This window comes from Anas platyrhynchos, chromosome 27 (assembly GCF_047663525.1).
Source record: "Anas platyrhynchos isolate ZD024472 breed Pekin duck chromosome 27, IASCAAS_PekinDuck_T2T, whole genome shotgun sequence".
Classification (NCBI taxonomy): domain Eukaryota; kingdom Metazoa; phylum Chordata; class Aves; order Anseriformes; family Anatidae; genus Anas; species Anas platyrhynchos.
Window position 1 is genome coordinate 3384578 of NC_092613.1, and position 27866 is coordinate 3412443.

Sequence of the window (27866 nt, forward strand, 5' to 3'; positions counted from 1 at the left end):
CGAGGAGCCCTCCCAGGCACATCCCATCAGCTACGCCCGCTTCCCAGCCAAGTGCGTGCCTTCCTGCAGCTGGACGGGCAAAGCGCAGAAGGGGAGAGAACTTCTGGAGGAATTACAAAAACTAGGGAAAAGGCTCAACTGTTTACTCACCATTTTAATACTGCCAACAACTATAACAGATTGAAACTGTACACATGACAAACTGGGAAAAGAGTCTAAATGCAATGGTTCAGCAAAGGAATGTACTGACTGGTTCTGAACATTACTACAGTAAAAACAATGGCAAACAAGAATTTGGCACCACATATACAAAGTAAAGGCATGCTGTCAATACAGTTTAAGAGTCTCCGAACAGAAAAAGCCATGGTAAATGCAGAACAAAGTGCACCCTTTAAAAAATTGCCCACCGGTTTAGACCAAAAATGCACAAGAATCTAAGTGGTTGATTTAGTAGCTCTGTAGCAGCACACATTTTCCATCTAATTTGGAGCTCGGCATTTCAGCTCTCCAACTGACACAGCCCGGGTACATGTCCACCACAAAGCTGGCTTGATGCTTACCACACAGTATAAATCCCATTTGGATATCAGCATAAATCAGGTTCACCCCTAACCATAAACTAAAAAGACTTCATATATCCTGCTGCAGAAGCTTCTTTAAAAAGCCTTATGGTAGCAGGACGGTAACAAACTACACATCAGAAAAAGCCGAAGCTATCGCCATAAGAGCTCTAAGGATCCATTAAGTAGTTGCAGAAATATTAAATTCTGACCATACCAAGTGTTAAAAACAAAGAGTTCCTGCTAAGAGGAATACTTTCTGCATGATCTGGTCACATGTGCATAGTTAAGTGATTTTTTTGTTTTTATTTTTAAAACAAGATTTGTTTGCAAATAAAGAAATAAAATTTAGTAAAGTTATAGTTTTCTTGATGGAAAAAACCTTAAAAACAGACTAGTGGTGGCTTGTTAACCAAAGAAAGAGAGAAAGCTACATATCGAAGGTCTGGAATCCAGCACCTTAACTTCACAACAGCTGTACACATTTGAGATTACACCATCCAAACGATGCCAGGATGATCTAGTCACACTAACAGTTGTTCCATCTTGACCTAACTTCAACATCCCATATCAATAAAAAGGTCCCTAATACAGAAGATTGTGCTAAAGAATGCAACGATTCTGCATGCTGTTTTCGTTTCCCTGGTCCTGTTCATGCTTGCAGCTGTCCCCATGAGGCAGCAAAGAGTCTGGTTCTCAAAACGCCACATCATAAGAACTGAAAAGAGAACACGGAGCATTAGTGCAGTACAAGACAAAGCCAGACCAAGCTGGTGTGCAAAGCTTAAACTCTGCGCGCAGCCAAGCAGCTTAGCTTTACCTTCTTCCCACGCCCCTTCTCAATAGAGTCCACATTCCTTCAGGTTGTTCTTAATGATAACATCTGTAACAGCATCGAACACAAACTGCACGTTCTTGGTGTCAGTGGCACAGGTGAAGTGTGTGTAGATCTCCTTGGTGTCTTTTCTTCGGTTCAGATCTTCAAACTGACACTGGATGTACGCAGCTGCTTCCTCGTATGTGTTGGAGCCTGACAAAGAGAAGAGCCCTTACTTTAGCCAGCAGTTCACAGCAGAGAGTTTTTGCACAGATCTTTTAAGCACATATTAAGCTGCTTGCAACCATCTGCCTTATCCAGCTACAAATCCAAATCCACAATTAACCCCTTCTTGCAAATCTGAACTCTATTCCCAGCTTCTGCCCAGTGACCTTGGACAAGTTGTTCACTGCTGCACATCTCCGACTGCTCCCCACCCCAGACCCTCCGCTCAGAGACTGGAACATCACCATCACGCCTCTTCACGAGCAACCTGTGAGATCCAAAAGGGAACGCTGCACATCGGCTACCAAAAGGCTTTGTGCTAGAAACTGTTATATTGCAAGAGCGACAATGTCAGGAACAACCAGGTTTGAGGGAAGGGCAGCTTCAAAAATCTAAATGCCTCAAGCACTGACCGTGTAACACACCATCCCTGTGCAGGTGGCAGCAGGGAAGGGCTGCAGAACAGACTATTGCTGAAACAGACACCAGAGTGAAGAAGGGCCTTACCCAGGATGCGGATAAACTTGATAGCCTCGAAAATAGAGGTTAAATGGAAGCATTGTCCTAGTACAACGTGGAAAACACAGTGACCTTGACTTGCAGTGCAATACTGTTCAGTGTCTTTGCTTTTCAAACTCCAGGCCATAAAACACGTGGACAAAGGCTATTCCAAACCACAGACATGCACAACCACGTCCCTCCTGAGAAAATGAGTTATCAGCTAGCTGGACAGCTCAGAGATGCTGCCCGAGAGACAGAGTGATGGGAACAGGGAAAAAGATAATCTTGGATTTTGTAGGCTTTAACTGACTCATTCCTGGCCCTGGTGATGCAAACAAGATGCCATTTCATGAGCCCAGCCTTACCTGTGTATTCTGGATAGCAGATCGTTAATGGGCTTTTCTTAATCTTTTCCTCAAACAGGTCTTTCTTGTTCAAGAAAAGAATGATCGAGGTGTCTGTAAACCATTTGTTGTTACAAATGCTGTCAAACAGTTTCATACTCTCATGCATCCGGTTCTGAAAAGTAAAAAAAGAAGAAGGCGATGCATCACTCCGGAGTTATTTAGGGAGGATGAGGTGGGGGCAGACAGGCTTTACTACAAAGGCCAGACTAAGGCACCAAGCATTACACTGCTAAACACGCACGTCCTCACTGTCACCGCATCAGGAACAGTGCCCGTGGCCCTGAGGCTGGTGCTGCCTCACCCCGCTGCTCCCCCAGCCCATGCCCGATCCTCCATGGAGGAGCTCCCACCTCGGGAAGCAGGCTGCGGGGCCAGCACCACGAGCCACCCTCCTGTACACAGGCCCTGGGGAAAATTGTGCATTACCGTTATCTTTTTCTGGGGCAAGATACCGCAGGCTGCTGCAAGGAAGTGCTCTTCAGGGAACAACCACCACATAACAAAGGGACCGATCTAGAGACGTGCCCGTCCCACACAGGACAAGGTCTGCACTTGCTTCCACCTCCCTTCTGCTACAGGGCCACCCAGCCAGGCGTTAGCAACTCCTCGATGACATACCATTTCTTCGTCCTCGGCCAAGACAAGGTCATAATCACTGAGGGCCACACAGAAAATAATTGCTGTCACACCTTCAAAGCAATGGATCCACTTCTTCCGCTCTGACCGCTGGCCACCGACATCAAACATCCTGGGAGAGGCAGAAGAAAAGTCTCAGAAGCTAAGGAGACCTCTCTCCCCGGCCACCACCCCATCCACAAGAGATGGGGAGGCTCAGCTAAGGACTTTCCAACAAGCGGGGGTTAGGGAAAAACAGGTACACAGCCTTCCATCAGCAGGGCCAACAACGCGGAGCCTCCCTTCCTCAGGAGAATTCACTGAATTCTTGTTAGAGCAATTTCAGCACGAAGAAGTAGAGGTTCACCTACATCACTATCCAGAAGTCTGCTGATTCATCAGGGCATGCTTATTTTGTTCTCTGTCTCCTATTTCCTTAGCAACAATCCATTTGCTTGACTGGACTCCAAACACCTACTCACAGCCAGCTCTTCCAGTTCATTTACACTGCCTCTCACAAAGGATTATCTGGAACACACTACCTGCATGCTACTGCTGGGACTCGGAAGAATTAATGAGGTTAAGAAACAGCTTTTGTTTGTTTGTTTGTTTTCAAAAAGAAGTGTCTGTTGTCTACTGAAGTTTAAAGGCTTCAGCTACTTACAGAATTTCTGGCTATAGAAGAGAGGCAAGCACCTCGGATAGTTACAACACCCTGCTCACTGAAGCGTTTTGATGAGATGCAGGGTTGCCCACTATGTTCTGATGCGCTGTGACTTAATTAAATGAAGCCAGATACAAGTCAATATCCAAGAGCTATGGAAATCATAAACATCGATTTGTTATCACAGCAAACACATAGACAAGAGACACTACCCAGTGTGGGCCAAAAGCAATACAACTTAATGACAGCAAACGAGGGAGCCAGAAGAGCAGTTCAGCTAACTCCAATTTTCTATTTAAGGTAAACTGTCCCAGTGGAGCACGGAAGGAAAGATGAAAATCTCTGCAAAGATACCGGCTGTTTACTTAGTTTGCATTATTCGCCATTACTCGCTGCTTTTAGCACACAGTCATCTGAAGAGGAATAGCATCCCTGACAACTCAGCTTCTCCACACTAATCCAAATTCAAGTCACAGTTACACTAAAGCTACCTCAGCCCATTATTAATGTCTGAGATTTAACATCAAGGCTTCCGTCGCAGGAAAGATGGCAGCTTCAGGGTTTAAGATGCATTAATGCTTTCCTTTGCAGAGCAAATCCCTCTGAGATGAGACACCTTGTGTGCCTCTGGGGAGGTGGGGGAAAGAGCAACCCCCTCTGAGGCACGTGCACAGAGTGCTCAGTCATTTCACTTTGAAAGAAGGGCTACAATGATTAAATCAAATGTGCCTGCTACCTCCAGCTCACTCTCCCATTAGTCAGACGTGATGATTTTTGAAAGAGCACCACACACTGCAGCTGGAAATACTAATCCCAATACATCGTGATGGAAGACGAGTTTTCCCTAGATGAACCACAAGCCATATAAATAGTTCCGAGACGCCAAGTGTTTGGGCATTTTTGTTAGAACAGTTCATAAGTTAAGACATTTCAGAAGCCAAAACGTACTGCTCTCCCAAACAGCGTGCAAATGGATCCAGTTTTATAATCAACGCCTGGATTTTTGCTATAGCTCTTCCAAACTGTTTTCAAACACAAACTAAAAATAAGCCAATAAATGCTTATTTAAAGGTTTTCAGCAACAAAGGCTTGAAAACATTGCTACAGGATGAAGGGAATTTGCCCAAGATACAGACACTGTTTTTCTACATCCACGTCCTGCAACAGCACTGCTCACCCCCAGGGCCCCAGGCTGGTTGTTAGGAGCGCGATCGCGACCCAAAGCGAGGATTTTCTAAGGAGCAGACCAAGAGCAGGGAAGACAGCTCGACTGCACACTAGCAGCTGCTAAGAGGTTAGAGGGAGTTTGGTTAGTGATACTGAAAGGGACACTGCCAGCACCAGACTTGGTAGCTGAGCCCCTCAGGGGCTGAATTTAGGAGGCAGAGAGGGGAGGCAAGTCCCATCCTCCGCAGTGCCACGCGGAGGCAGCCAGGCCCCAGCACTCCTGCTCTGCAGCAAGTGTCAGTCAGCAATCACTGGCTTTGTGAACACCATGCACCCCAGAGCCAAGGCTGGGTCTTCAGGGAGAGCCCTGCTCTTCCACTTCAAAGAAAGGGGTTAAATTCAAACTCAAAACCCAGGAGTCAGTGTCCTTTTAGTATTTTTTTTTCTGATCCTGTAAACAAGCAGTCAGTACCTGTGTGTGCGATCCCAACATAAAAGCAGCTGAAAAGAATAGAAGAAGGCAAATAAAAGTCAAACCAGTATCTCCAGTGGGCAACACCAGTAGAAAGGGAGTACAACGGAGGCGAGGACACTTAAGAGTACGAGGCGTTTTGCACCGGGGGTGCAGATCTTACTGCCACGCACCGAGGAAATCAGCACAGTCCACAGGGACACGCTGCCCTGCACTTACTTGAAGTAGAGGTCCTTGAAGGTGAAGTGAGTTTCCACGATGCCTGTAGTTTTAACTCTGGTCCGCAGAACATCCTGCTGAGTCGGAATATAGGTCGGCTGGGATATTCTATCCAAGTCATTTAGGTAACTAAACCAGAAGAGACAACATAAGATGAGCTTTTTTTAGCCTCTGTGTTTGCTGTGAATCTTTTATAAACTGCAGAAGAAAGTCATCACAGAACTTCTTCACACAATGCAGACCTCAAACACGCAGCAAACAGACAAACCCCCTTGGGTCTGCCTCAGGATGGTTTTTATCTTTTTTTTTTTTTACCCCCCTCATGTGGCCTTGCAGCACGTGTTAGGTTGAGTTCAGCTGGTCCGGAGCAGTGCTTAATCAGAGGCTAGCACAAGAGGCTGATGCAGAAGCCGTGCCAAGACTGGTATCTCTTGGGGCAATTCAAAGTAGTCAAGGCTTTTCACATCAAAGCACAAGGCAATAAATCCAGTGGCTCATTTTAAAGGGCAAGAATACATCAAACAAACTAGCAGGAAGGAATTAAGCACAAAGACCAGTGCCATAGCAAGCAGACTCATTCACCTACTTCAGCAACAGCAAACTAACAACCAGAGGTGCCTTAATCCCAGCTTTTGGAAGGATGCAGCAGGAAGTTGTAACTCTTTCAAGCTGCAAACATGACATGCTGGGAAGCCCGCGTGCCTGTGGGCGGCCCCACAGAGCCCAGGGCTGCTGGAAGCGCCCGTTTCTCCATGGCACCACAGCACCGTGCTCACCAGGACCCCGACTCCATTTCAGCTTCAGAAGATTCCCTTTGAGGTTTGGCTCTCGGGTACATCATTTCCTGCAGCACCATAAATCGTGCCCTAACCAGCAACACCTCCGAGCTCGTTTTTGCCCGTTATGAGGACGGTGAAGCCTTCTCGCTGGTGGAAGCAGGAGATGAGCGCAGCTCCATTTGGAAGGGACCCGAGATGAGAGCATTACCTCTCACAGCTACGGGCACACCTTTTCCCTGAGTGTCTTTTTAATCAGCACAGAACCGTACAGCTGTTACGGTGGCACAATGGTGTTACGCTATCTTAACGACCTTGCCATGCCAAGCGAGCAGCATCACAGACCATTAGCGGGCAGAGTTTGCTCACAAGCAAACGTTGTGCCCAAAGTTCACTCGCCTTTTTCACCAAGCAGGCAGCCCACCGAGCGGCATCTCCCTCCTCTGCCAGGAGCACCAGCGGGTGCTGGCAGTGCTGACCTGTGCTGAGCTATTTTCTGAGCCCCAGCAGAACGCAGCCCACCCGCCAGCCTCCTGCCGGTGCTCACCCTGCACCGCAGGGCTCTTCTCCAAGCACTGGGATCTGCAAGCAGTTTTAGCCCAGGACAGGCCAACTCCCCTCGTTCCCTCCTCCTGCCCAGTGGGATGAGAGGTTTGCAAACTGCTCTTTCACAGCAACACGGCGCCCGGAACTCACACTTGGGATTGGCTTTAGATTCAGTTTGGTACAACGGAATTTGGAAGGCAGCTCTCTTCGTTAGGCTTCTCGTAAGCATTTCTGCTGAGGATTTAACTTGCCCAAGTGGTTAGCCTCTTTCCTACCAGTGTTAGTTCAGCTGGGACACTGTGGTTGAGAACCAATGGAAGAGATGGAAATGAAACCTAGGAACTGACCCAGCAACTTTTAACAGCTTGGCTTTGATGCAGGTCACAGGGCTGCCCCAAATCACTGAAACGATAAATGTGCAAGCTGAGGCCGTAAAGCATCTGCTCCTAATTGCCAGCTTTCAGCATCAGGAGTTTGGGCAATGAAACTGGCATAATTCCCACTTAAGGCTTTTTAGGCAGCCAGGAGTGAATAGGGGCATCTCCCATCAACTGCACTGCAAAGTGCCGCTCGAACACTTGCGTATCGATCAGCAGAACAAGGTGTATCAGGTTAAGCAGTACCCCATCTGCACGTTCCCTTAAAAATAAACTCGGCTAGATTAATTCAGAGGGACTCCAAGGGCAAGTAAATACCAGACCCCATGACAGTGCCGAAGCAGTTGGATTTTTGAGCAGGGGATTTTTTGGTACCAGATCCCATGTACACGCAACCCCCCACCAGCTATCTGGGGCTCGCCAGGGGCAGATGACTTTGTGGGCAGAAGCCACCGTGCTGAAAAAAAGGAAAAAGCATGGTCTGAGACTCATAGCTTTGAGCTACTCATCACTCAGTTTGCCTCAGAGTTTACAGATGTTCCTCTAAAATCCTGTTTCAAGAACTGAAAACGCACACCTTACTGAATCTTGCCACATCCCACGCAGCCTGTGCAGCCCTGTTCACGACCTCCTTTGTCACTGGGCTGCAGTCATACGCTGAGGCTGTGACACTTGTTCCCCACCTCGTACCCGTGTGTTTACAGAACCAGCTATTTCTCATGCTCAACACCACCTTGCAAATGCAAGCGTGCAAAAAGGTGGTTTTTTGTTTTGTTTTGTTTTTTTCTTTTTCCACACTGAAAACTAGGCTTTGGGCACAGAAGTGCTGACCAAAAGCCTGCAGCATAACTCATGTTTGCGTTAGTGACCCTCCAAGCCTTCTCAGGACAGCCCTGGTTCGATACCGACGTGTGTGTGGATGTGTAGTTCCAGCCTGATCAGCTTCAGCACCATCCTGACACGCTCAGGCCGACTGCTCTGCTAAGGAGCACTGACAGCAGCGGCAGGACTCTGGAGCGGGCAGCTTTCAGGAGGGGAATAAAACACAATTCCCCTCCTCCACACACTCACACGAACCCTGGAGTGGCATTTTCCTCACAATTCAGTCATGCTTCTTCCTTTCAGTGCTGGAAAGAATGCTCCCAAGGCCAGAAACGGCTCTGAAAGATTCATACAAAGCATTTCTTACGAAAGGCGCTCGCAGCCGGAGCTGCGGGAGGGAGGGGCGGCCCCAGCAGCCGGGAGGCAGAGCCACAGACAAAGCCTGCCTCGGCCCTGCTGCCAGGAGAGGCGCAGCCTGGTGCCCAGCTGGGTTTTTGTCTGCAGCCACCGAACGCCGAGCTTTCCAGAAGCCTTATCACAAGAACCCATCCGTGTCAGCCTGAAAATGCGAACGGTATTCCTGCTTCCACAGGAGGTCGGTTCACACAGACCTGATCTACAGCCAAGCCTTCCTGCAGCAAGAAGAAAAAGGGTGAAGACCTGGTGAATCCTGTACCTAAAAGATGTCTTTTTCGGAAGTTTGCCTCCTCTTTCCCTGCATCTTTAGGTCGGTTTTGGCAGATGTTGACATTAAACAAAGCAGAGAACATGGTAACAGAGCAGGATTTCCAGGAAAAGGGAATGCTGCGTGTTACCTTTATCAATACAAATGCTCATTTGGAGCAGTTCAGACAGACCCGAAGTGTACCACACAGACCTGCAGATGAAAAAACTCTCATCTGAAACTTGAGCTGTGATCCCAAGGCGGTGTGTTACTCGAGAGGAATCACAAGAAAGTAGCGCCAGGAGACACACGGGAGAGGTTCTATTTGAAAGTGAAGAAAATAAAATAAAAAGAAATCTAGGTTTTACCCAGCATCATAACTGTAAGGGAATTCAGGCCAGAAATGGCACTTGGGAGCATGACAAGAAATGCCAGGATACGGAACAGTTCATCAGAAAGCGTGCTAATTGCCTGCAGATAGCTCCCAACAGTATCTGCAGTTTGGTGCCTGCATGACCTTTGGAAAAAGCAGCAATACCAGCAAGCAAAATATTTAGAGCATTATCCGCTTTCCAACACTTCCAAGTATCAGATAGAGGCGACTGCAGAGATGTGCAAGACAATAAGCCTTAGCATCCACACTGCTGCCTCATCGCAGGTTTTTGTTTGCTGTAGCTGTGACACCAAGAATCGTGCACAGGGTTCCCAAATGCTTCTCCACAGCACCCACAGGAGACAGGAGAGGTGATCTAGGGAGAGCTGTTTGTTCGTGTCAGAGGTAAAGAAGAATAGGAAACAATATGACAAACAGGGACGGTCAGAACATCACACCAAAAGAGCACAGCAGTTGCTAGAGGGACGTTATCAGATGGTGCCTAAGAGAAGACACGGAGCATTATGCCAGTGTTTGAACATCCACAGCTTACACCAAGAGTTAACTCAGCTGTTCTAAAAACTAAACCACGCACAAGAGAAAACGTGCAGAACACTCGGGTTCCAGGACAGATCGTTGGGATTGGTGTTACCGGCGGTTATCTTCAGCAGCTTGCCAACACCCTTTGCATATGCACACCAAGCACACCCTTACAGGGGTGATGTCCACGCGATGGGCAGGATCCACGCTGCACAAGGGGAATGGCTCAGGCAGGCAACAGTGGAGAGAAGAGTTTTCAGAAGAATTTGACACAACCTTCAAAATCCTAGCACTCCGCCATCGCACTCCTGTCAGTTCCCGATGATGGTCAAACCACCTCGTTTTCACAAGTGATCATTTGTATCTTGCTCTTTTTCCTTTTCAGGTGTCTCAGCAGAGGCCCTCAGGTCTGATCTGATGCCAGGAGCCCAGCACCAGGGTTGACGCACAGTGCAGTGCAGAATTTCAGCTGGAAAACCAGCCACCCCAAAAAGGGCATGGGGCCAAGCCCAGTCCTGCTTGTAACAGCCACTGAAAGGACCAGAGAGGTGACGCTCCCCCAGCAGTACTGCACACAAAAGCTACTGCCTACAAGAAGGGATTGCAAGCCAGCCATCCTTTCAGCATGGACTTAAGAAACACCAGAAGATAAGGCAGGCCAGGGGCCACGTGCTGAGCAAAGAGGAGCAAATGCTGGCCGCACGCTCACTTGGCCACTCGTTCTGTACATTAGCAAGGCAGGGGGCCCATGGCAGAAAACAGGTCCTGAACTGTGTGATTGTGCTGTGCGCTCGCTCGCAGCATTTCCTAACCGCGGAGTTGCCTGGCGACTGACTCAAAAAACAAGGCTGACTTCATGCAACTTCCTGCTGTCTTAGGACAGGAAGCAAAATTCTGACGCCTGTATCAGAAAAATGCCACACGGGTCATCACCAGCCTGAAATCTCTTTGCTGCAGATTTGACGCCAGCCCATTAGAGCAACTCCTCACAGCAGGGCTCCACACATACCCGAGATGGGACATGACGCAGATACTGAGGAACGGGAACAACCCGCTAAAGCCCAGTCTTTGAAAAGCAGGCAGGTGAAGCCATGCAAGCACTCAAGCAGGCTTACACCCTCTCTTCCCAAAGCTGCTTTGTTGCTGGCCCCTCAATGCCCTGTTCTCCAGCCTGCCTTCATTCACATTATCTACCCCGGCAGACCATCAAGACCACATCAAGCCAGGGCTCCCCATCTTCGCTTCCTCCTTAAGCTCCACTCAACCTCTTAGGTTTTCTGCCTTAGATCCTGTGCGCAAGAACTTCAGCTTTCCTTCTCTCTCCCACGTCTTTTTTTTATTAAATCTATTCTCTCACTCATTCTCATCTATCCTTTTTTCTCCCTTTGAATATGAAGCTTCCTCCTTGTGTGCTGCAAAGGTACTCAAGAATCTGAGCCTCTTCTTGTCAACTCACTTAACCTTGATCTAAACCCATGATCATCTGCCGAGGTGTTACAATTTAAAAAAAAAATCTTGCTTATTTTCAAGCTAAAATTTGCTCTGCACAGACAGAGCCTGCAGGCAACTCAGCTGTGACTCATCTAAAGTTTCTTTATAAAGCACTTCCAAACTAATTTTTCAAAGGCATAAAACTTGGCCAAACTGAAGAATTTTCAGGTGGACATCAGGAAGCATGCCTGACCCCAAAGTCATCCCTTCTGACTTATAAAACATTCGCTCTAGAGAGACCAAGCGTGCAATTTTTTCCATAAAGAAAAAAGCAACAACTGTCTTGTTTTTTTACAAGCAACAGTTTCCCCTCCCTGCACCAACCTGCCTCTTAGAAATAGATGAGGCATTCTGGTCAAAATTCTCATTAATTCCAGCCAGCTGCCAGCAGCAGCCTATAGCGTTCCTCTCTATTTATCTAGTCATAACTTTCCAATTGTTAAGCAATTGTGTGCATTTTAGAAATAGAACAGTAAGCAGGTTTATAGCTCGCCTGCAGCACTGCCTTTGTGATGCTAAGCACAGAAACAGAAGTGTAGTGAGAGCTGCAAAGAAAACAACTATATGAATATTGAATTGCCAGTATCAGGAGAGCCCAGTATTGGAAATTGTTGGTCACTGTGAATTTGGTAGTTAAATCAGAAGCTCAGTTTCAGGAAGAGTTACTCCCTTCTGCAGGGAAGGAGTAAAGGTCATGTCGCTGATCATCTGCTGCAACAATTGATCTTAATGCAAGGTGGTGCATTGTTCTTCCACTACAAGCAGATCGCCAAGTTCACCTAGGCTCAAGGAATGCTTTTTCTTTTTTCTAGTCTTATATTCAGGGAAAAGATAGAGTAAAACTGACTGATCAGCTAAAGCTCCAAGTCAGCTTGAGAGCCAAGCCCTGAGAAAACCCAGCCCAGCTAACTACGGTTTCTGTCCGCCCACTCTGGAAGCGGTTTCTGTCTGCTTGCAGCCACGGAAATCCTTTTTGAGGACCAGTGTTTGGTTTGCTGTGAAGAACCCAGAAGCCAGTAACGGTCTCTTACTATGATGCAGAGTCATTAAGTTGATATTCTCTTGATCTGCTGAAGCAGGCCTGAACCCCAGCATCTCTCCATAATCGCTTGATCACACCAGCTAGCTCAGCAGTCATCACTCCCTCCTCTGCGCTTCCAGCTAATACAAACAGCTGACGGGCGTCGTCCTGCAAGGAGAGGTGAAGAAAAAAAATAAAAATCAAAACTTAGCATCAGAAACTGTCTTAGAGGCTGCAGCAACTGCACTAAGGAGTCATGTTCCCCTCTGCCATGCTGTCCAGTCTTCTCCCCCAAATCACCACGTTCTTCTTCATCCTGCAGTCAGAAAAGTGAGATCTGTGCCAGAAACCACCTCCTCCAGCCTGGGGGGTGGGATGCACTGCTGGCGGGTGGCAGCCTGGGGCACACAACACTTCTGTAGCACCAGCACCACAGGGATCTGCACCCCAGCGCAACAGGCAGCATTCACATCAGAAATGCTGCATTTCAGTAACGTGGCACACGATGCCATCATCAGAGGAGAGGTAAGAATGCCAATGTGCTATTGTAGGCTAAACCATAAATAATGGCTTATAACTGAAAAAGCTTTATTAGAGCAGTGTCATACAGTATGGTAACAAGGAAAATCTCAGTATCAAAAGCAAGTTTTGGATGATTGCAGGTTTAAAGCTTTGAGGATACGCTGTTTGCTGCAACAGCTGTCAGAAGGAAAGGAGACTGATTTCCTAATCAAGTGTTTCATCAGGAGATAGGACAGACTAATCCGCATTTGACTCTCTGCCCCAGAGCACAAAAAATTCTTTTCAGAAGTCTTAACGCAGGACCTTACTTCCCAAGCAGAAAAGCAAGCTTTTGCTCAAGCTTTTCAAACTAAGCAAGTTAACAAGCAGAATTTGAAAGTGGAAAACAGGCTGACCTACATCCCACACTGATGTTTACTTCTGCAGTGATCAGACCTGCCAGCTTCCTTTCAGATGTAAGAGACCTTTCACTATCCCAACAAGTTCTCAACTGCAGCAGACTGTCTCCCTCCTAATATCTGCTCCTCTCCAATGAGCATCTGTACCTCTACTGTCCAGCATTTACAAGCAAAGCTTGGAAAACAGTCAAATCTGCCTGCTACTCCAAAGGGTACTTCTCCCGAGCACAAGGCAACAGCCACCTAAATTAATTTAATCAAGGTTTAAATCACTGCAATACAGAGCTGGAGCTCAGTTATGAGTCTTTGCACGTGCTGCACTTATGGCTACAGCGCTATGCTGACAAGTCATAGGCTGTGGTTTGCTGGGAGGCAGTAGATTTAGTTACCCTGGGTCTTGTCCTACAAAACTGTAACAAGTTGTTTGCCCTTCAGGGTAGTTTGGGGCACGGGAAAATTCTTGGCATTCAGCTCTTGTTCTGCTTTTGCAAAGCAAGCTAAGCCTGGGCAGGTCAACTGAAAAAAAGGAACTTGGATTTTAACATCTTCCTCCTTCCAGCCACATTAGCCAGGCTGAGATCATCACTCAACCTGAACAAGCTCACAGGAAAGGTGGAGCAGAATGCCAGGGTGGGTTTGGAGAACAGTTGAGTAACAGCATAGGTTAGTGTGCAAGTGAACATATGCCCTTCAGCAAGGACACTTTGTATCTTAAGTTCCCAATATCTGCAGTTGCGACACAAAGAAGCAAGGTGTGTTACTTCACTTACCGTGTATTAACTGTAGCACCAGGAATCAGTGCAAGTCAGCAAACGTCACAGGCTGTGCAGCCACCGCCCAGAATACACAGTTCCCATCTCCTACTCATTTTCAGGAGCTTCTGACTTCCCATTCTGCCTGTGCCTTCCCCCACCTCGACAATTAAGACTTCCTCTCTTCAGTTTCTACCAGCTTGAAGTACTGATGGTGAACACCAGTAAGAAAGAGCACATGGAATCAGCAGAACTGAATGGTAAAGGAGGGCCTCCAATCCTCAGAATGCTAAGACTGCAAGTGTGATCAAGGTTTATTCGGTTCAGCTTAAAGCCTAACTGGCACAACGCCTTGAAACACTAATGAGGACTGACGTCCAAAGACAAGCAATTTAAACCAAAACTAAGAGCGTTGTTAAAAATTCAAATACCTTATACAAACGGTTGGGGGTTTTTATTTATTTATTTGAGCATTCAAACTACAGATTGTGAAGTGTCCCACTAATGCGTCTTGTAACAAACGTACTTCCACTATAAGCGCCATGGGCAGAATTTCCAGGATTCATTAACACAAGTCACAGCACCAACTCAGACCAAGGGAAATAAGTGAAATACTTACTGCTCTGGCAACTTCCCCAAAGTCTATCTTTAGCCTTCCCATGGCTCTTATGATTGCAATGATGGACTGGATAGTATTGCTGTAGACAACCACTTTATATTGTTTGCATTCTTCCTCCGAATAGCCATCCTCATGAATAATCCTGGAAGAAAACCAAGCCGTCACTCCCAAGCCAAAGCACAAGGGCACCACAGGCTTCTTATTTCATCTTGCACTGAAATGCAGTTCACATGACTGCACTCTCACTTACTTCATCTGCTTCACAATGGTGCTTTTGCCAGATTCTCCAGCACCTGAAAAGCACAAACAAATTCCAGTTAGCAAAGTTAGAAAAAAAACAGATTGTGCCCTCCTCACTTCCAACAGAGAGGTTGACAGGGTTTGGAATAAGATGCCTCCTGTGCATTGCTGCCGCTAGCAGAGCCCCACAGCAGCTGTACCGTCCCCGGGGGAGGGATGGCACCCATAGCTGCACCCTCCTCAGGTTGTATTTACAGATGTTGCTGGTCATTGTGCATCCATCTGCTCAAAAAGTAGAACTGCTGAACGTCCAGAGCATGCTTCCTAGTCAGCACGGGTAGCCACCTGAGAGGCACATCTGAAAAGCTGGGACAAGGATTTATCTAACAGACTGCCGGCCTGCCACCCCTCCTTTCCAGCTCACTAACTCCAGTCCGAGGCAGCCCAACAGCTAAATGCATGGATGCCATCAGGTCCTGGCCACTATTGCCAGGCTGAGCAAGAGAAAAGCATTGGCCTTGAACAACCAGGTGGGGATAGCCACAGATCCTGGGGCACTTTCACAAGGAACAGCTAACTCAGAGCAATATTGCGTAGCATTCAGAAGAAGGGAGCAGACTCAGAAGAGAGCTCAAAAACATGCACAAATTCTGCGCACAGATCCAGGTGAAGCAGCTCAGGACATTAAAGGCCAGAAATGTGTTACTGTGTCAGAGCAGGAATACCACGATAGATCTTGCAAGGTCCCTCGGCCACTTTGCGGTCAGCCAAATGCTGCCCATAATGTTCTAAACAGGAAAAACCCAGGCGCGCTCCTGTGCTCCATTAACACAGCACAGTGGTAAAAGCACAGCAACAGCACTCCCGAGCCAGGTGCCTCTCAAGAAGCCGCAGCAGAATCCAACGAGGCCTGCCCAGACTTGCAGTGGCAACTCCCGGCCACCCGTGAGTCACCAGCAGGAAGAGCAGGGACCTGGCCTCACGCTGCAGCCGCTCGCTGCTTCCCACGGGGGAGCACAGCCACGGGACAGGTCGGGCACCTCCGCCACGGCACGGCACACCCACAGCGCACGCAAGGCAAATTGCAATTGATTAACAAGTTCTATTCTCCACCATTTCCCACAATACAAGCTTTATTATTCTGGGGAACTGAGGACAAAGAGACCCGCAGGTTTACTTAGGAAATGAGCGCTTGCCGCAGGATGACTTCCAGCTGAAGTATCAGAGCTGTGGGCAGCAGCACCTGGCCACGCCTGCATCGCAGCCGGCTTCCCTTCAGAGGATGGAGCAACCTGCCCTGCTGAGCCCTGCACACCCCGGGGGGCTGACTTATTCCAGCCCGCCGAGTCAGAGGCTCTTTTCACCAATGTTGCTTTCAATCCAAGGCATCGCAGAGCGCTCTGCACCCACTTCCCAGGGTGCAGCAAGGGCAGCAGCCACCTCTGCCCACCAGTGCAGCGGGCACTGGCTCTGTGCCCCAAAGCCACGGCATTATCACAGCTCGTTATCACAGCTCACCCAGCCCCGCAGCAGCAGCAGCCAGGGGGCATTGCCCATGCGAGGCCCGTGCCCGTGATGAAGCACGCAGAAAGCACGCAGCAGTCCCTGCGTGCCAGCAGACAGCTGGCTCTGCTCTGCCCCGTGCGACCACGCAGCAGGAGCTGCCTGCAAACAAGCTGGACCAGCCGTGGGTTTCAGGCTGCTCGGCCTAAAGGGCTCGCTCCGAGCTGCAGAACTGGGTTTGCTGAAGCCCAAAGAATGAAGCTGAGCCTGTCTGGATTTGGTTACGTGACTAAAGGTGTCCTGGCTGGGCCAGGGGACCCAGCCTGCCGTTCGCTTCCAGCACAAGGACTGCAGGTGCCCCAGTGCGCACTGAGAACTGGCGGAGTGGTGACCCTGAGCAGCATTGCTGCCAGCAAGGCGAGTTTTGTTGGGAGAGGAGAATCCCTTTTAGGTTATCAGACTGATGGGGAAAGACCAAATTTCAGGTATAAAAAGAGGCTGTGAGAACCGGGCTGTGGCGTACTTCTCCAGAAAAAAGTAGATGAAATGCTCTTCCAGAAAAAGAGCATTTCCCAACCTCTTGCAACACCCAAAGCGGACTGTGCTGCATTCCAGTTCCACTCCTGTATCCCTGGAGCCTTGGGAAAGCCGGCTCCTAGGTACAGCACCACAACTCGGGCATGAGAGCAGTGCTGCTGCTCAAAAACAAACAATTCACTGCCCGGCCTCACTGCTCGATGCCATGCTGGCATAGGAACCCAGAAATCCAACTCCCAAAGACAGAAGGTTGCTCTGTTGGGTTTGGGAGCAGGATAGGCACGCTGCTTCCTCGCTTGGAACTGCACACATGTTCTAGCTTGCTCATTTCACCTGCCCTATTCAGCCAACAGGGTTTTGGTGGAGGAAAGGGCAATACTGCAGAGAACCTGGAGGAACACGAAGTACTTGCGAGAATGTCAGGGTAGGGCTTACAGCACGGGCTGGGAAGGAGCACACAGGACGGCTGCTTTCTGCCAAACACAAGCTGCCGTTCACCGGCTGTGAGCGCGCTGTGCCAGCCTGAACCCAGATCTGCCGTCACCCTGGGAAGAAGGCAGCAATCGTCCCAGGACTGAGCGAGGACAACGCTGCCTTTACAGACACGCACTGTGCCCACTCCCAGCGCATCCGTCAGTTCCCAGATGTTGACGTGGATTCCTGAGGCTCTGCTGCTGTATTAAATTACAACAGAAAGCTTCCCCAACATCAGACAAGGTCGTTTTCAAGCTGAATGTGCATTTCCTCCTAGGGAGCTTCAAACCCAGCAAGCGGTCAAATATTTTTACAGCTCTTGGTGGCTGAAGACAGGAGATGCAGAGCTGGTTCTTCACCCAGCAAGAGCTTTCGCAGCAGGACAAGCAGCTGGATGACAGGTTCTCAGGCTGTCAGGTGGGAGGAAACCAAAGTCAAATGAGGCCTTAACATGTTGTATCACAGGGCTGTGCCTCCAGCCTCCGTACGCAGAGTGGCTGGACGAGGGTTTCTGCTTCTTCGGAGAAGTGCTGAGGGACACGCCGGTGTCTGAGCAGCAGAGTGCCACTGCCTGGGGCACGCGGCCGCTCTGCTTGCTTCGGCTGGGAGCAAACACCTTTAAGCACCGATTTTGCAGATACTGCTTTGAGTTTAGCTGCTTCACCATCCCCCTCGGGGACGGCAGCACTAGCAGCTGCCCTGTGCAGCAGGGAAACTGCTTCCGAGATAGGGCATGTGGTGCAATTTAAATCAATTAGCCTTTAGTCTAGGCTGAAGGGTTACCAGATGAGAGTCTCTCATGACAAAGTACTTCCATGTCTGGAAACCAAAGAACTCAACTTTTAAATTATTCCTAAGCATAAGTCAATTCATTATTTTTCCTTCCCTCAAGTCTTAAAGAGAAGATATTGCCAACTCAGCTCCAGGCAGAACAGGCAACATAAGACACATTCCATCTTTAAAGCCGTTGAAGAAACGTTAGCAAGAAAGCATAACGAGGCAAGCTTTAAGCAGAATCCCCCAAACCTTTATTCAGATCTCCGAGGGAATTAACACCTTACACCAAGCAAACCCCAGAGGCCTGAAGCGCACGACGCAGCAGGGCTTCCCCCCACAGCCCGCTTCTGTGGGACTCCATCCGAATCCCAGAGCTTGCAGGAAGCCTCCTCCTGCTGAGCGGGCTCTTTCGTCTCGTTGTGCCCCCCGGGATGCCTGCCTCTCCTGGGGCAGGCACGCTTCTAGCAGGGGTGACACCCAGCGCAGTGACCTGCTGGCTGCACGCTGGTGACAACCCCAGGCACAGCTGGGTGCAGGAGCATTAGGGCTCCGTGTACCCGGCGCCTCCGCCCCGCTCTGCACAGGGGCTCCTCCACGCAAGCCCTCGTGTTTCTTTCCGCAGGTAAGCATTCCCCTCGCTTGGCCGTTGTGATGGGAAAGCCGCAGCGCTGCCACCTCCCCGCAGAGCCCTGCGCAGGGATTCGGGGGAGGCTCCTGAGCACAACCTCTGGCTCTTTTCTCATCGCCAGACTCGCTGCCATTTCCTCAGATTACCTTAAAATAATCCACTGCTGCAGCAGGCATCGCCGAACTTGCACTGCCTGTCAGCTGAGTGACAAAACAATATCAGATACAATTATGCCATGACAACACAGCCAAGTTGGTTATACAACACTAATTCGAGCCACATTCGTTTAACTCTTTCCCTTCTCATTTCCAACCCCACGCACCTCAGCAGCGGCCTCAAAAAGCAGCAGCCCGTGCTTCTGGGGACCGGGGTGCCCGTTCCTCACCCCACTGCTGCTAAGGGACCGAGAGGCAGGAAAAAGGGACTGACGCCCTCTGCCCCTTTCCCTGCCAAGAGGCAGCCCAGGACAGGCTCCCAGGGCTGCCGCGTGTCACCTCCTCTGGGAGGGGATTCCCGAGGGAATTTTTCCGTCTGTTCCCAGCCTGGCCCCCTGGCCCTGCACCTCATTAAGCCCTCGTTTTAAAGCGCCTGCCCTCCAGCACCACAATCACTCGCCAGGAGCTCCTGCTGGGGCAGCAGCTGCTTACCAAGGCAAGGGCTGGCATCAGGCACGGTCTCCTCCAAATTGCTCAGGAAAAAAACCAACACATTTAACACTGCCCCAGTCTATTCCATGACACCAGTGCTGCATGCTGCCGTGCAGCTCGTGGCATTTTCAGGGGCCCCCTCTCACTGCCTACCTGTGCTTTTATCTCCCTCCTCTCCAAATTTTCACAGTTGTTTGCATTTTACTTAGTTTCCAGCCCCAGCTTGAACATCTCCAGGTCTCATTTCTGTCCTCTGACACTTGCCGTTTGTCTAAATATTTGCACGTACTGTGCAAGCTGCTGCTCTGCCTCGTTCCAAGTCACTTGAGTGGCTGCAAAGGGTTTGCACAAAGCGATGCACATCAGGCCCTGGGGAACCAGCACTCAGCGCACCCTTTGCTCCCGGGCACACACAGCTCCATTTACCCTGATGCCTGCTGTTTGCACTTACAGCAGGGCTTAAGCTTCAGTCGAGTACCTTTAGCAGGAAAAAGAGCAGGGACTGGAACGCTTTGCATAGCGCGAGAGGGCAGCGTGGCATTGGAAGCGCTCGTGGGCCTGCAGGTCTCCAGAAGAGCAGGCAGCCGGGAGCCGGAGTGCTTTGAGGAGCTGAAAAAACAGGAAATGAGCCACTGGATGTCACTGGGCCCAGCGACACCAGGGCTGGAACACTGCTTGGGCACTTCTCACTGTCACACAGCGAGCCTCTCCTCTGTGCTTCAGGTAGCAGTTACAGGGAGATCGCCTTTCGCCAGCAGAAACCACGGCTGACCGGAGCAGGGATGCGCAGAGAAGGCTTCACAAGCCCAGCGCCTCTTCTCCCAGCCTGGCAGCAAGGAACACGCTGATCCCACAGCTCTGCCTGCACGCCCCAGGAAGGGCAATTTCCCCTCCCAAACCTCCTGCTGCTTTTGGCAGAAACGGCTCCCCCCCGACTGACCCCGCAAGACCCCCCTGCAGTCACTGCTCCTCTGCTCACCCCGCAGGGCCAGGATCGCTCCCCCAGAAGCCGGCTGGGACGAATGCCCCCAGCCAGCCCCTGCTTACTCCCGGGGTGGACGGGGGGGAACCTGAGGCAGCCCCGGGCCCTGCTGCAACAAGCGGTGCAGAGCCAAGCAGCCCCGCACAGCCTGGAGCTCACAAGATTTCGGGGAAGAGGGCAACGAGCATGGCACCAAAACACAGAGCGGACCGGGAACTGCAGCCCTGCACGGCTGTGCTCCAGGTACAACAGCCGCTTTTAAAGAAATTACCTCTTCATTCACACCGCCGAGGAAATGAGAAAGGGAGGCCAAAGACTGCCTGCACCTTCCAGACACGAGCACCGAGCAAGCTCACTGTTTCAGAAGGTATTTTAAGCAAAGTGCTCTTTCTAAAGCTCGATCAAAACTTCAGGTGAGGACTTTTTCCCCCCAGTTAAGGGGAGAAGCCCTGAAGCATCTGAAAGTTTCAGGAGGGAAACCAGGTTACTGCCAAAACAAATTCTTACTCGAGACTTGGAAGAGATGCACCTGGAATATCCATTAAAGCCCAAAAATTTAGCAGGCTGACACGCTGCTGATCCCTAGCCTCTGGAGGAGGCCACGCACAGCTCGTAACTACAGCAACAGCCCGCATCCGCTGCGAAACCACAGCAGGAGCTTGGCAGAAACCTCGGCAGACCGCTGCCGAGACAGGGGATGCTCAATCCTTGCCGAACCCCAAAACCCACCGAAGCTCACAGGCACTGCCAGAGCCAACAGCCTGGGAACAGCCCCGGGAGCGACGTGGGGTCACCCAGCTGGGAAGGAGCCCAGGGGCTGGAGCACGGAGCCGGGGGGAGCCCGGCCCCTCCAGCACCGGGACCACGGCAGAGCAGGGGCTGCTTGAGCGCTCGTCAGCATCCCCGGGGGGACGCTATCTCCCCAACAGCACAGATGTTTCCTTTTGTCAACATTTATTCTAGCCCCTCCCTAGCAAACAGCCGTGGATATTTGCCTTTATACACAAACACGCTTCTAGGACGCGGTTTTCCAGGAGGCCACGTCCCTGGCACGCGCTCCTCCTGCGCAGGCTGCACCCCCGGCCCCAACACCCCCCCCTGCTGTGCACACTGCTGGCCCCGCCGATACCCATCACATCTCCCCTTGCAGAGATGTTTTATTTATTTCAGCGCAGCCCCGGGAAGCTCTCGGATAGCACAAGGCCAGGAGAGCTTGGCTGACTCCAGGACCCAGCCCCGGGAATCAGGGAAAGGAGATGCCATCAGAAAGGAGGGCAGCGGTGTCAGGCCAGCGGGCCCCACGAGACACAGCTATTGTTAGAAAAGTCAACAGGAATCAGAACGGCTGCGGCTGACACGCTGTGACAGCGACAACCACACGCTGGAAAAAAAAACAACACCCGTACCCAGACGGGCCTGTGGGCTGCCTAGGGCCCGGCTCTAGCAGGAGCCAACGGTACAGGACGAGCCATCGCTGCCTCTGCACACAGCAGAGGATCCTCTGCAGGAAGCCCTTCCGAAAACCTCACCTCCGAGAGCCCTGGCACCACGCTGACTCCCGAGGCCCCCCCGGCACCCAGCACGATGTGGGGGGTTCCCGGCACAGCCCCGCAGGCAGCCCTCACGCTGCATGCCACTGTGCATCTTTGCCATATGAACCCCACCTCATCCCTGTACGGAGAAGGAAGGGAGAGAGCCTTGCCTGCATTATTTGGCCATCGATGTCTGTGTAAGCCTGAAAAATTAAGGCTTGAAACCACAAAGCTGCAAACGGCTCGTAAGCAACACGAGCTCCTAAGCACCCATCCTTCACCTTTTTCTTTTTGCCTAGAACCTTCCTAGGGCATCAGCCTTATTTTACATGAAGGCTTTGAACGCCTGAGCGCTGCCTTAAAGCTTCAGGGGAAATTTTTAATGCAGCCTCCACGCGGGGCTCACAGGGAGCTGGGGGAGAGACCCGGGGCAGGGCCAGTACCTGCAGCACGCGAAGCAGGCGGCATCACCCCACAGCCAGGCAGGCGAAGCCCTCACTTTGAGGCTCCTCGGCCAAACATGGCCAAAATCGTTGCTCAACCGTTCCGGGGGGGCTGGATACAGCCCAGGGAATCCCACATCCACCCAATAGGCTCCAGGCTGGCCACAGCTGGAGCAACCCCCGGCACCGAGAAACTGCAGAAAGAGGCACAAAACCAGGCAGAGACATACCTAAAGGTGTCAAAAAAAAAAAGAAAAAAAAAAAAAAAAAAAGCTCCCCTTTGGTAAAATTAACAGTTAGAAACTGGGGAGAGAAGAAAAGGCCAGCGCTGGCAGGACGCAGGCTGCTCTTTGTCCTCGCACGCTGCTGCAACAGGGCCAGATCCTGGTGCCCACGAACCCAGCGGCTTCCAAGCAGGCTGCAAGCGCTGGTGAAGCGACTCCGGCTGCACCCGGTGCGGGATGCCAGGGGGGCCAGGGGAGCCTCCTGCACTGCAAAAACTGAAGGCTAGCTGCAATAAGATTTGGGAGACAGCGTGAGGTAACGGGAACAGCCTGAACTCTTGCGACGTCCATTTTACCTTTGATACAAAATTTTTTCTCCGGAAGGAAAACAAACAACAGGAACTATTTTCCTCCATGGCAAGAACCAAATCAAAGTTCATGTCTGATTTACAGCCGCTTCATCTCATCCCAACCCCCCAGCGCACAGAAAGGCTGGTGGAGCTGACCCACTGCTGCGAACCACAAACTGAAAGGCCCAAGAACAAGCACAGACAGCGGGACAACCGCCCAGTCCCCACCATTAGATGGCCAGCCGGCCAGAACCACCTGCACCAGCCGTGCCCTGCAAAGCTGGCACCAGCTCCCGGCAGCCCCACGAGCACCGCAGCCAGCAGCACCCTGACCCCCAGTGCTGTGCCAAGGGCCCCGACCCCCCCGCCCCACCCACAGCCCCGCAGCACGCTCTCGTGGTGCGGCTCCCGGCCGAAAAGCAAGCGACCCCCCCTCCTGGCTGCCTGGGCGCCCCTCCGAGCCCCCAGCCTTTTGCCTTCAGCCTCACCACGCGCTGCAGGAGCGGAGCTGAGCGCTGCGCCTTCCCCAACCTGCTGCAGAGTCAGCCCAAAGCCACGTTCAGCCTGCACGGAGGCAGCCCTTCTGGGCAGGACCCAGCACGGGGGTGCGTGTAGGGCCACGGGAGGAAAGGCACAGGCCAGGGACAGGGGTGGGGGGGGCAGGCAGACCCCGCCACCAAGGCTCCCGAGGTGGGAGCTGTGCCCCAGAGCAGCAGAGACCCAGGCTGGGCAGACATGGAGGGAACGATGAAGACAAGGGTCTGAAAAAAAGTTCCTCGCTAGCACTGCTGCCTGAGTGTCTCATTTTCCTTGTGACCCGGGTGAAATGACGTTAAATAACCGCTGAATTTGATGGAGGAGCAACAGCCCTGAGATTTTACAAACAGTTATCAAAAGGAGCAGGCGGGCAGGGGACAGCCCGCGAGCCCCCCGCCAGGAAGCAGCACGTGCTGCCTGCTCGCTGTTTGCTTTTAGAGCTGGCCCAGTTGGTGCCACCACGGTAAGGAGAGAAGGGTAAACGAGTCCGAGCGGTTACCAAACACCAACTGGGAAAACACGAAACAGGAGACGTGCCTCTGGTGATGGCCACGGCTGCTCGGGATCGCTGTATGGGGCCGGGAACAAAAGGCGGTGGCACGGCGAGTGAGGGAGGAGCACCTTGAGGACCAGAAGCGAGGAGCACGGTGCCTTTGCAGCTGCACGCAAGCTCGTTGCTCAAAACTTTTAAAAAAGCTGTGTTCAAATTAAAAAATCCCTCTTTGTTAAAAAAAAAAAAAGTTATTTTGATGCTCTGCCTCTGTGTTTAATGAAACTTGAACCTTGTCCAGAGAGCCCTGGGAGGATGGGGCACAACACTGAACCCCCAGCCAGCTGCTCCGCCTGCAGCGCCATCAGCACCGCGCCCCTCGGCTCTGCACGAGCACACGGCTGAAGCAGGAGCCTGCCCGGCACAAGGAGCTCGCGCTGTGCAGCGGCACGCGAAGCTGGCCCTCACCCTGAGCGACCAGGGCCAAGCCTCAAAGACTGAGATGGATTTTTGTGAAATCTCCCATCACCGCTCTGCGGTGAGCGCTTCGCACCTCGCTGGCCTTCACCTGCCTGTACCCCATCCTGGGGGGTGAAGACCAAGCAGCAGGGTTTGGATCCTGCACCCGACCCCTGCGAGGTGCAAAGTGGCAGCAACAACACGGGCACAGCCCGGGAGGTGGTGGGCACACAGAGAGCCTTCCTCAGCCCCAGCCGGGCACCAGGCGCCACGAGCCGGGTTCTCATTCACACAGAGCTGCTCCCAAACGCCCGGCAGAGCTAACGGCACGGAGATACTGAACTGCCTTCTGAAAACATAACCCTGACTGCTGCGCCTGCGAGAAAACCTTCACGTGGCCACTCACGAGACCAGAGCTTGCAGGAGGAGCGCTCCAGACGCGAGGGCAGCACGTGGCAGCCACCACGGGACGGGGCCAGCACCGCCCCGCAGGGAGCACCGAGCAGCTCCGGAGGCGAGGGGCAGCCGGGCCCGGTGCCCCAGCAGTCCCCTGACACCATCGCTGTGAGAAGCAGGGGAAAGCTGCCTGTAGGGACCTGTGGTATGGACGGCAACAACAGCTTGGCCTGGATTTGCATCCCTAGAACGGCCGTCTCTGCGCTTCACGCGAGCACAGCCACGGCCGGCTGAGCACCATGAGGTGAACTGGGGGAAAGGAGGGGGGAACGGCAGCCTTGGAAAACAGCTGAAGTCTCCAGGAGTAGCAGAGCTCGCAGTTTGCTGGGGTAGTTAGGCAGATGAAGGCTATTTTAGAACAAATTTATGCTTTTAATTATTTTTGCACGAATTAGCAAGAGCCCTTCCATGTCACCACGCAGAGCATCCCAACCCCGTAGCACCGCAGCGCGCTGGGTACGGGCACGTTCTGCACACACGCGATTTGGGGCTGGCTGCACCCACCCACCCCAGGCCTTTTCCACACCTCTCCGCAGCGTGCAGCGGGACAGCCACACGCACCCGGCAGTGACTTCGTGCCTCGGAGCTGCCCAGAGCCCTCCGAGACCCGGCGCAGCCCCTCTGGAAGGTGCAGGAGCACAGAGCCCCCGGCCCTTCTGCGCTTTGCTGCTCACCCTGGCTGGAAAATCCCACGGCTTCCTACGTCAGGCAAATCGCATGCCCGCGCCTGCACAATGGCACTGTCCCAGGGGCAAGGTGGAGCGGGGAGGCAGCAGTCGGCGGGGCTCTGGGGTGAGCCCTCGCCCACCGCCACGCGCTCAGACCCTGCCCGGCCCCGCTGGCGGTGGGCACGCACCGAGCAACCATCGCCTCGCAGGCAGGGGGTGGCAGGACCCGGGCTCAGCTGCTGTGCACCGCTCACGTTTATTTCTGGGAAACACCAAAAAGCCTCGCAGGAGTTCCTCAGCAGGCAGTGCTGTGGAAGCGAAACGCTCCGGGTGACCTGAGACCCCCACGCGGGAGCCACCGCACAAACCTGCAGCTCCCGGACCTTCACCCAGTGAGCGGCGCTACCTCGGCCAGCACCCAAACCCCTGCGGGGTCCCATCTCCCACCTCAGTCCTGGGGAGGCTCTGGGAAGCAGAAGGGGACACGTCAACCCCCTCTCCTTCCTCCTCTGCCAAGGAGGAGAGGCTGTTTAAGGAACAAAAGCCCTGGGGCTGGGCGCAGCGCTCACTTCCCACCAGACCTGGCACAGAACGCACGTGAGCCTCCCCTTAACCTATGGGGCTCTGCGGAGCCCCAAGTAGGGCAGCGATTTTCACAGGGCTGGGGAAGAACATACGGAGTCCAAACTTTTCTCTCTAGAGAAATGCGTTTCTGCTAAACTTCACTGCATCAGCAGAACGGCGGGAGGCTCGCTCCGGTTACATAAACCACCGCAGGAGCTCCGACGAGTTAATGATACGAGACACTACTTATCCGAGACATCTTAATGCTACGTTGGGAAAAAAATGCTTGCTCAAACAATGGAAAAAACTCGTGAACTTTTCCATCAGCTCCTCGATGCCTCCCCGAAAGGGCGTTTGTTCCCACTGCAGATTGTTTTCTGCTGGCAGCTGGCTGCTCTGCTCTACCTGCTCATTAACAGAGCTGCACGTGGGGAGGGCACATTTCAGCGCCACCAAACACCCTTTGATCAGCAGGAATCCTTCCACTGAATTTTCAACTAGAAAACTGTGACAATGGGGACAGGATGCAGGTCACGGCCAAGCGTGAACCCAATCCAAGGCCCGACACAGATCTCCTCCCAGTTATCCCAGAAGAGCTTCACTGGGCTTCAACGTACGTGACCCCACTACTGACAAAGTACCCGAAGGCACAGCAGGCAGGCATTTCGCTGCCTCCAAAGCCATCAGAAACCCCAAAACACAACTGCTGCTTGGGTTCTGGAGTCTCACCCGGGCTCTAGGTTAACGCGCTCTGAAGACAATTATTGGACAACCTTTTGGGTAACTCTGTCACCCGCTGCCAAGGTCAGGCAGTCCTGCCCCAAAATCCTTACAGCCCTTCCCACGTTGCCACAGAGAACACCAGACCGCAGAGAAAAAACCTGGCACAGGAAACACAAAGGGAGAACTGTGCCGGGCGCTCTCCCTGGGAATGTGCGAGCGTTGCTTACTGTCAACAGCACAAATCCCCGCAGAATAAAGGATTATCCTGCCCCTCGGCCGGGAAGCTCTCCGTGTGCGCAGATCAGAGCTCAGAGCGCGTTTCTCGAGGACAGGAGCAAAAACAAGTTAAAAGGGGGAGAAGAAGCGTTCACAGGAGGAGGACCCCTCGGAAGGCAGGATCCTTCTGTTCGAAGGGGAGGACCCAGGCGCCTTTGTTCTGGCCCTCAGCGACCCCACCCGCCCCCACCTGGGACGGGGCCCAGCGGCGCTGCCCCAAGCACAGGCCCCGGGCGGCACAGCACGAGGGGGCCGTGTCCGGGGGGGCTCCCCCTGCCCCGCCCCACAGCAGAGCAGCAGCGCGGGGGCAGCCCCGTGCCCAGCGAACCCCCGGCGGGGCAGCGCCTCCTCCTCACGGGCAGGAACCCCCGGCACGGCCCCGGCCCCGGCACGGCCCCGGGCTCAGCGCCAGCCCCGCCGGGAGCGGGGCCCTGCGGGGACGGAGCCCCCAGGGGAGGGGGGGGTTGGAGGGGGGATGAGGGGGGGCCGAGCCCGGGCAGGCGGCGCCCGCTCCTCACCGAGCAGCAGCAGCTTCACCTCCTTGGCCGCCTTCTCGCCGTCCTCCCGCAGGTTGCGGTCGATCATCTTGCTCCGCTCCACCGCCGCCTTGTCCTCGGCGCTCAGCGTGCAGCCCATGGCGGCGGCGGGCCGGGGCCGGGCCGGGCCGGGCCGGGCCGGGCCGAGCGGAGCGGAGCGGAGCGGGGCCGCGCCTCTCGCCTCCCTCCCTCCCTCCCTGCCGCCTCCCCCCCGCCCGGGCGGCGCCGGATTTCCGCCCGCCCGCCGCGACCGTTACGCGCGGGGCCTGCCG

General features: G+C 52.6%; 1 protein-coding gene and 1 long non-coding RNA gene across 2 annotated transcripts; both read right to left on the bottom strand.

Annotated features, from left to right (window-relative positions):
* Positions 1 to 136: 136 nt before the first annotated feature.
* On the bottom strand, positions 137 to 27799 carry GNAI3 (G protein subunit alpha i3). The gene is made up of 9 exons (XM_027443469.3): positions 27577 to 27799; positions 14799 to 14841; positions 14549 to 14690; positions 12268 to 12425; positions 5648 to 5776; positions 3129 to 3258; positions 2469 to 2622; positions 1381 to 1590; positions 137 to 1278 (listed from the first exon to the last, which is right to left on the bottom strand). Exons 1-8 carry the CDS (start codon positions 27692 to 27694, stop codon positions 1400 to 1402), a joined length of 1065 nt encoding a protein of 354 aa, XP_027299270.1. The 5' UTR covers positions 27695 to 27799; the 3' UTR covers positions 137 to 1278; positions 1381 to 1399.
* On the bottom strand, positions 16966 to 27568 carry LOC119713932 (uncharacterized). Its single transcript, XR_005261068.2, has 2 exons — positions 19030 to 27568; positions 16966 to 18907 (listed from the first exon to the last, which is right to left on the bottom strand). It is a non-coding gene; the product is annotated as an uncharacterized lncRNA (long non-coding RNA).
* Positions 27800 to 27866: the final 67 nt, after the last annotated feature.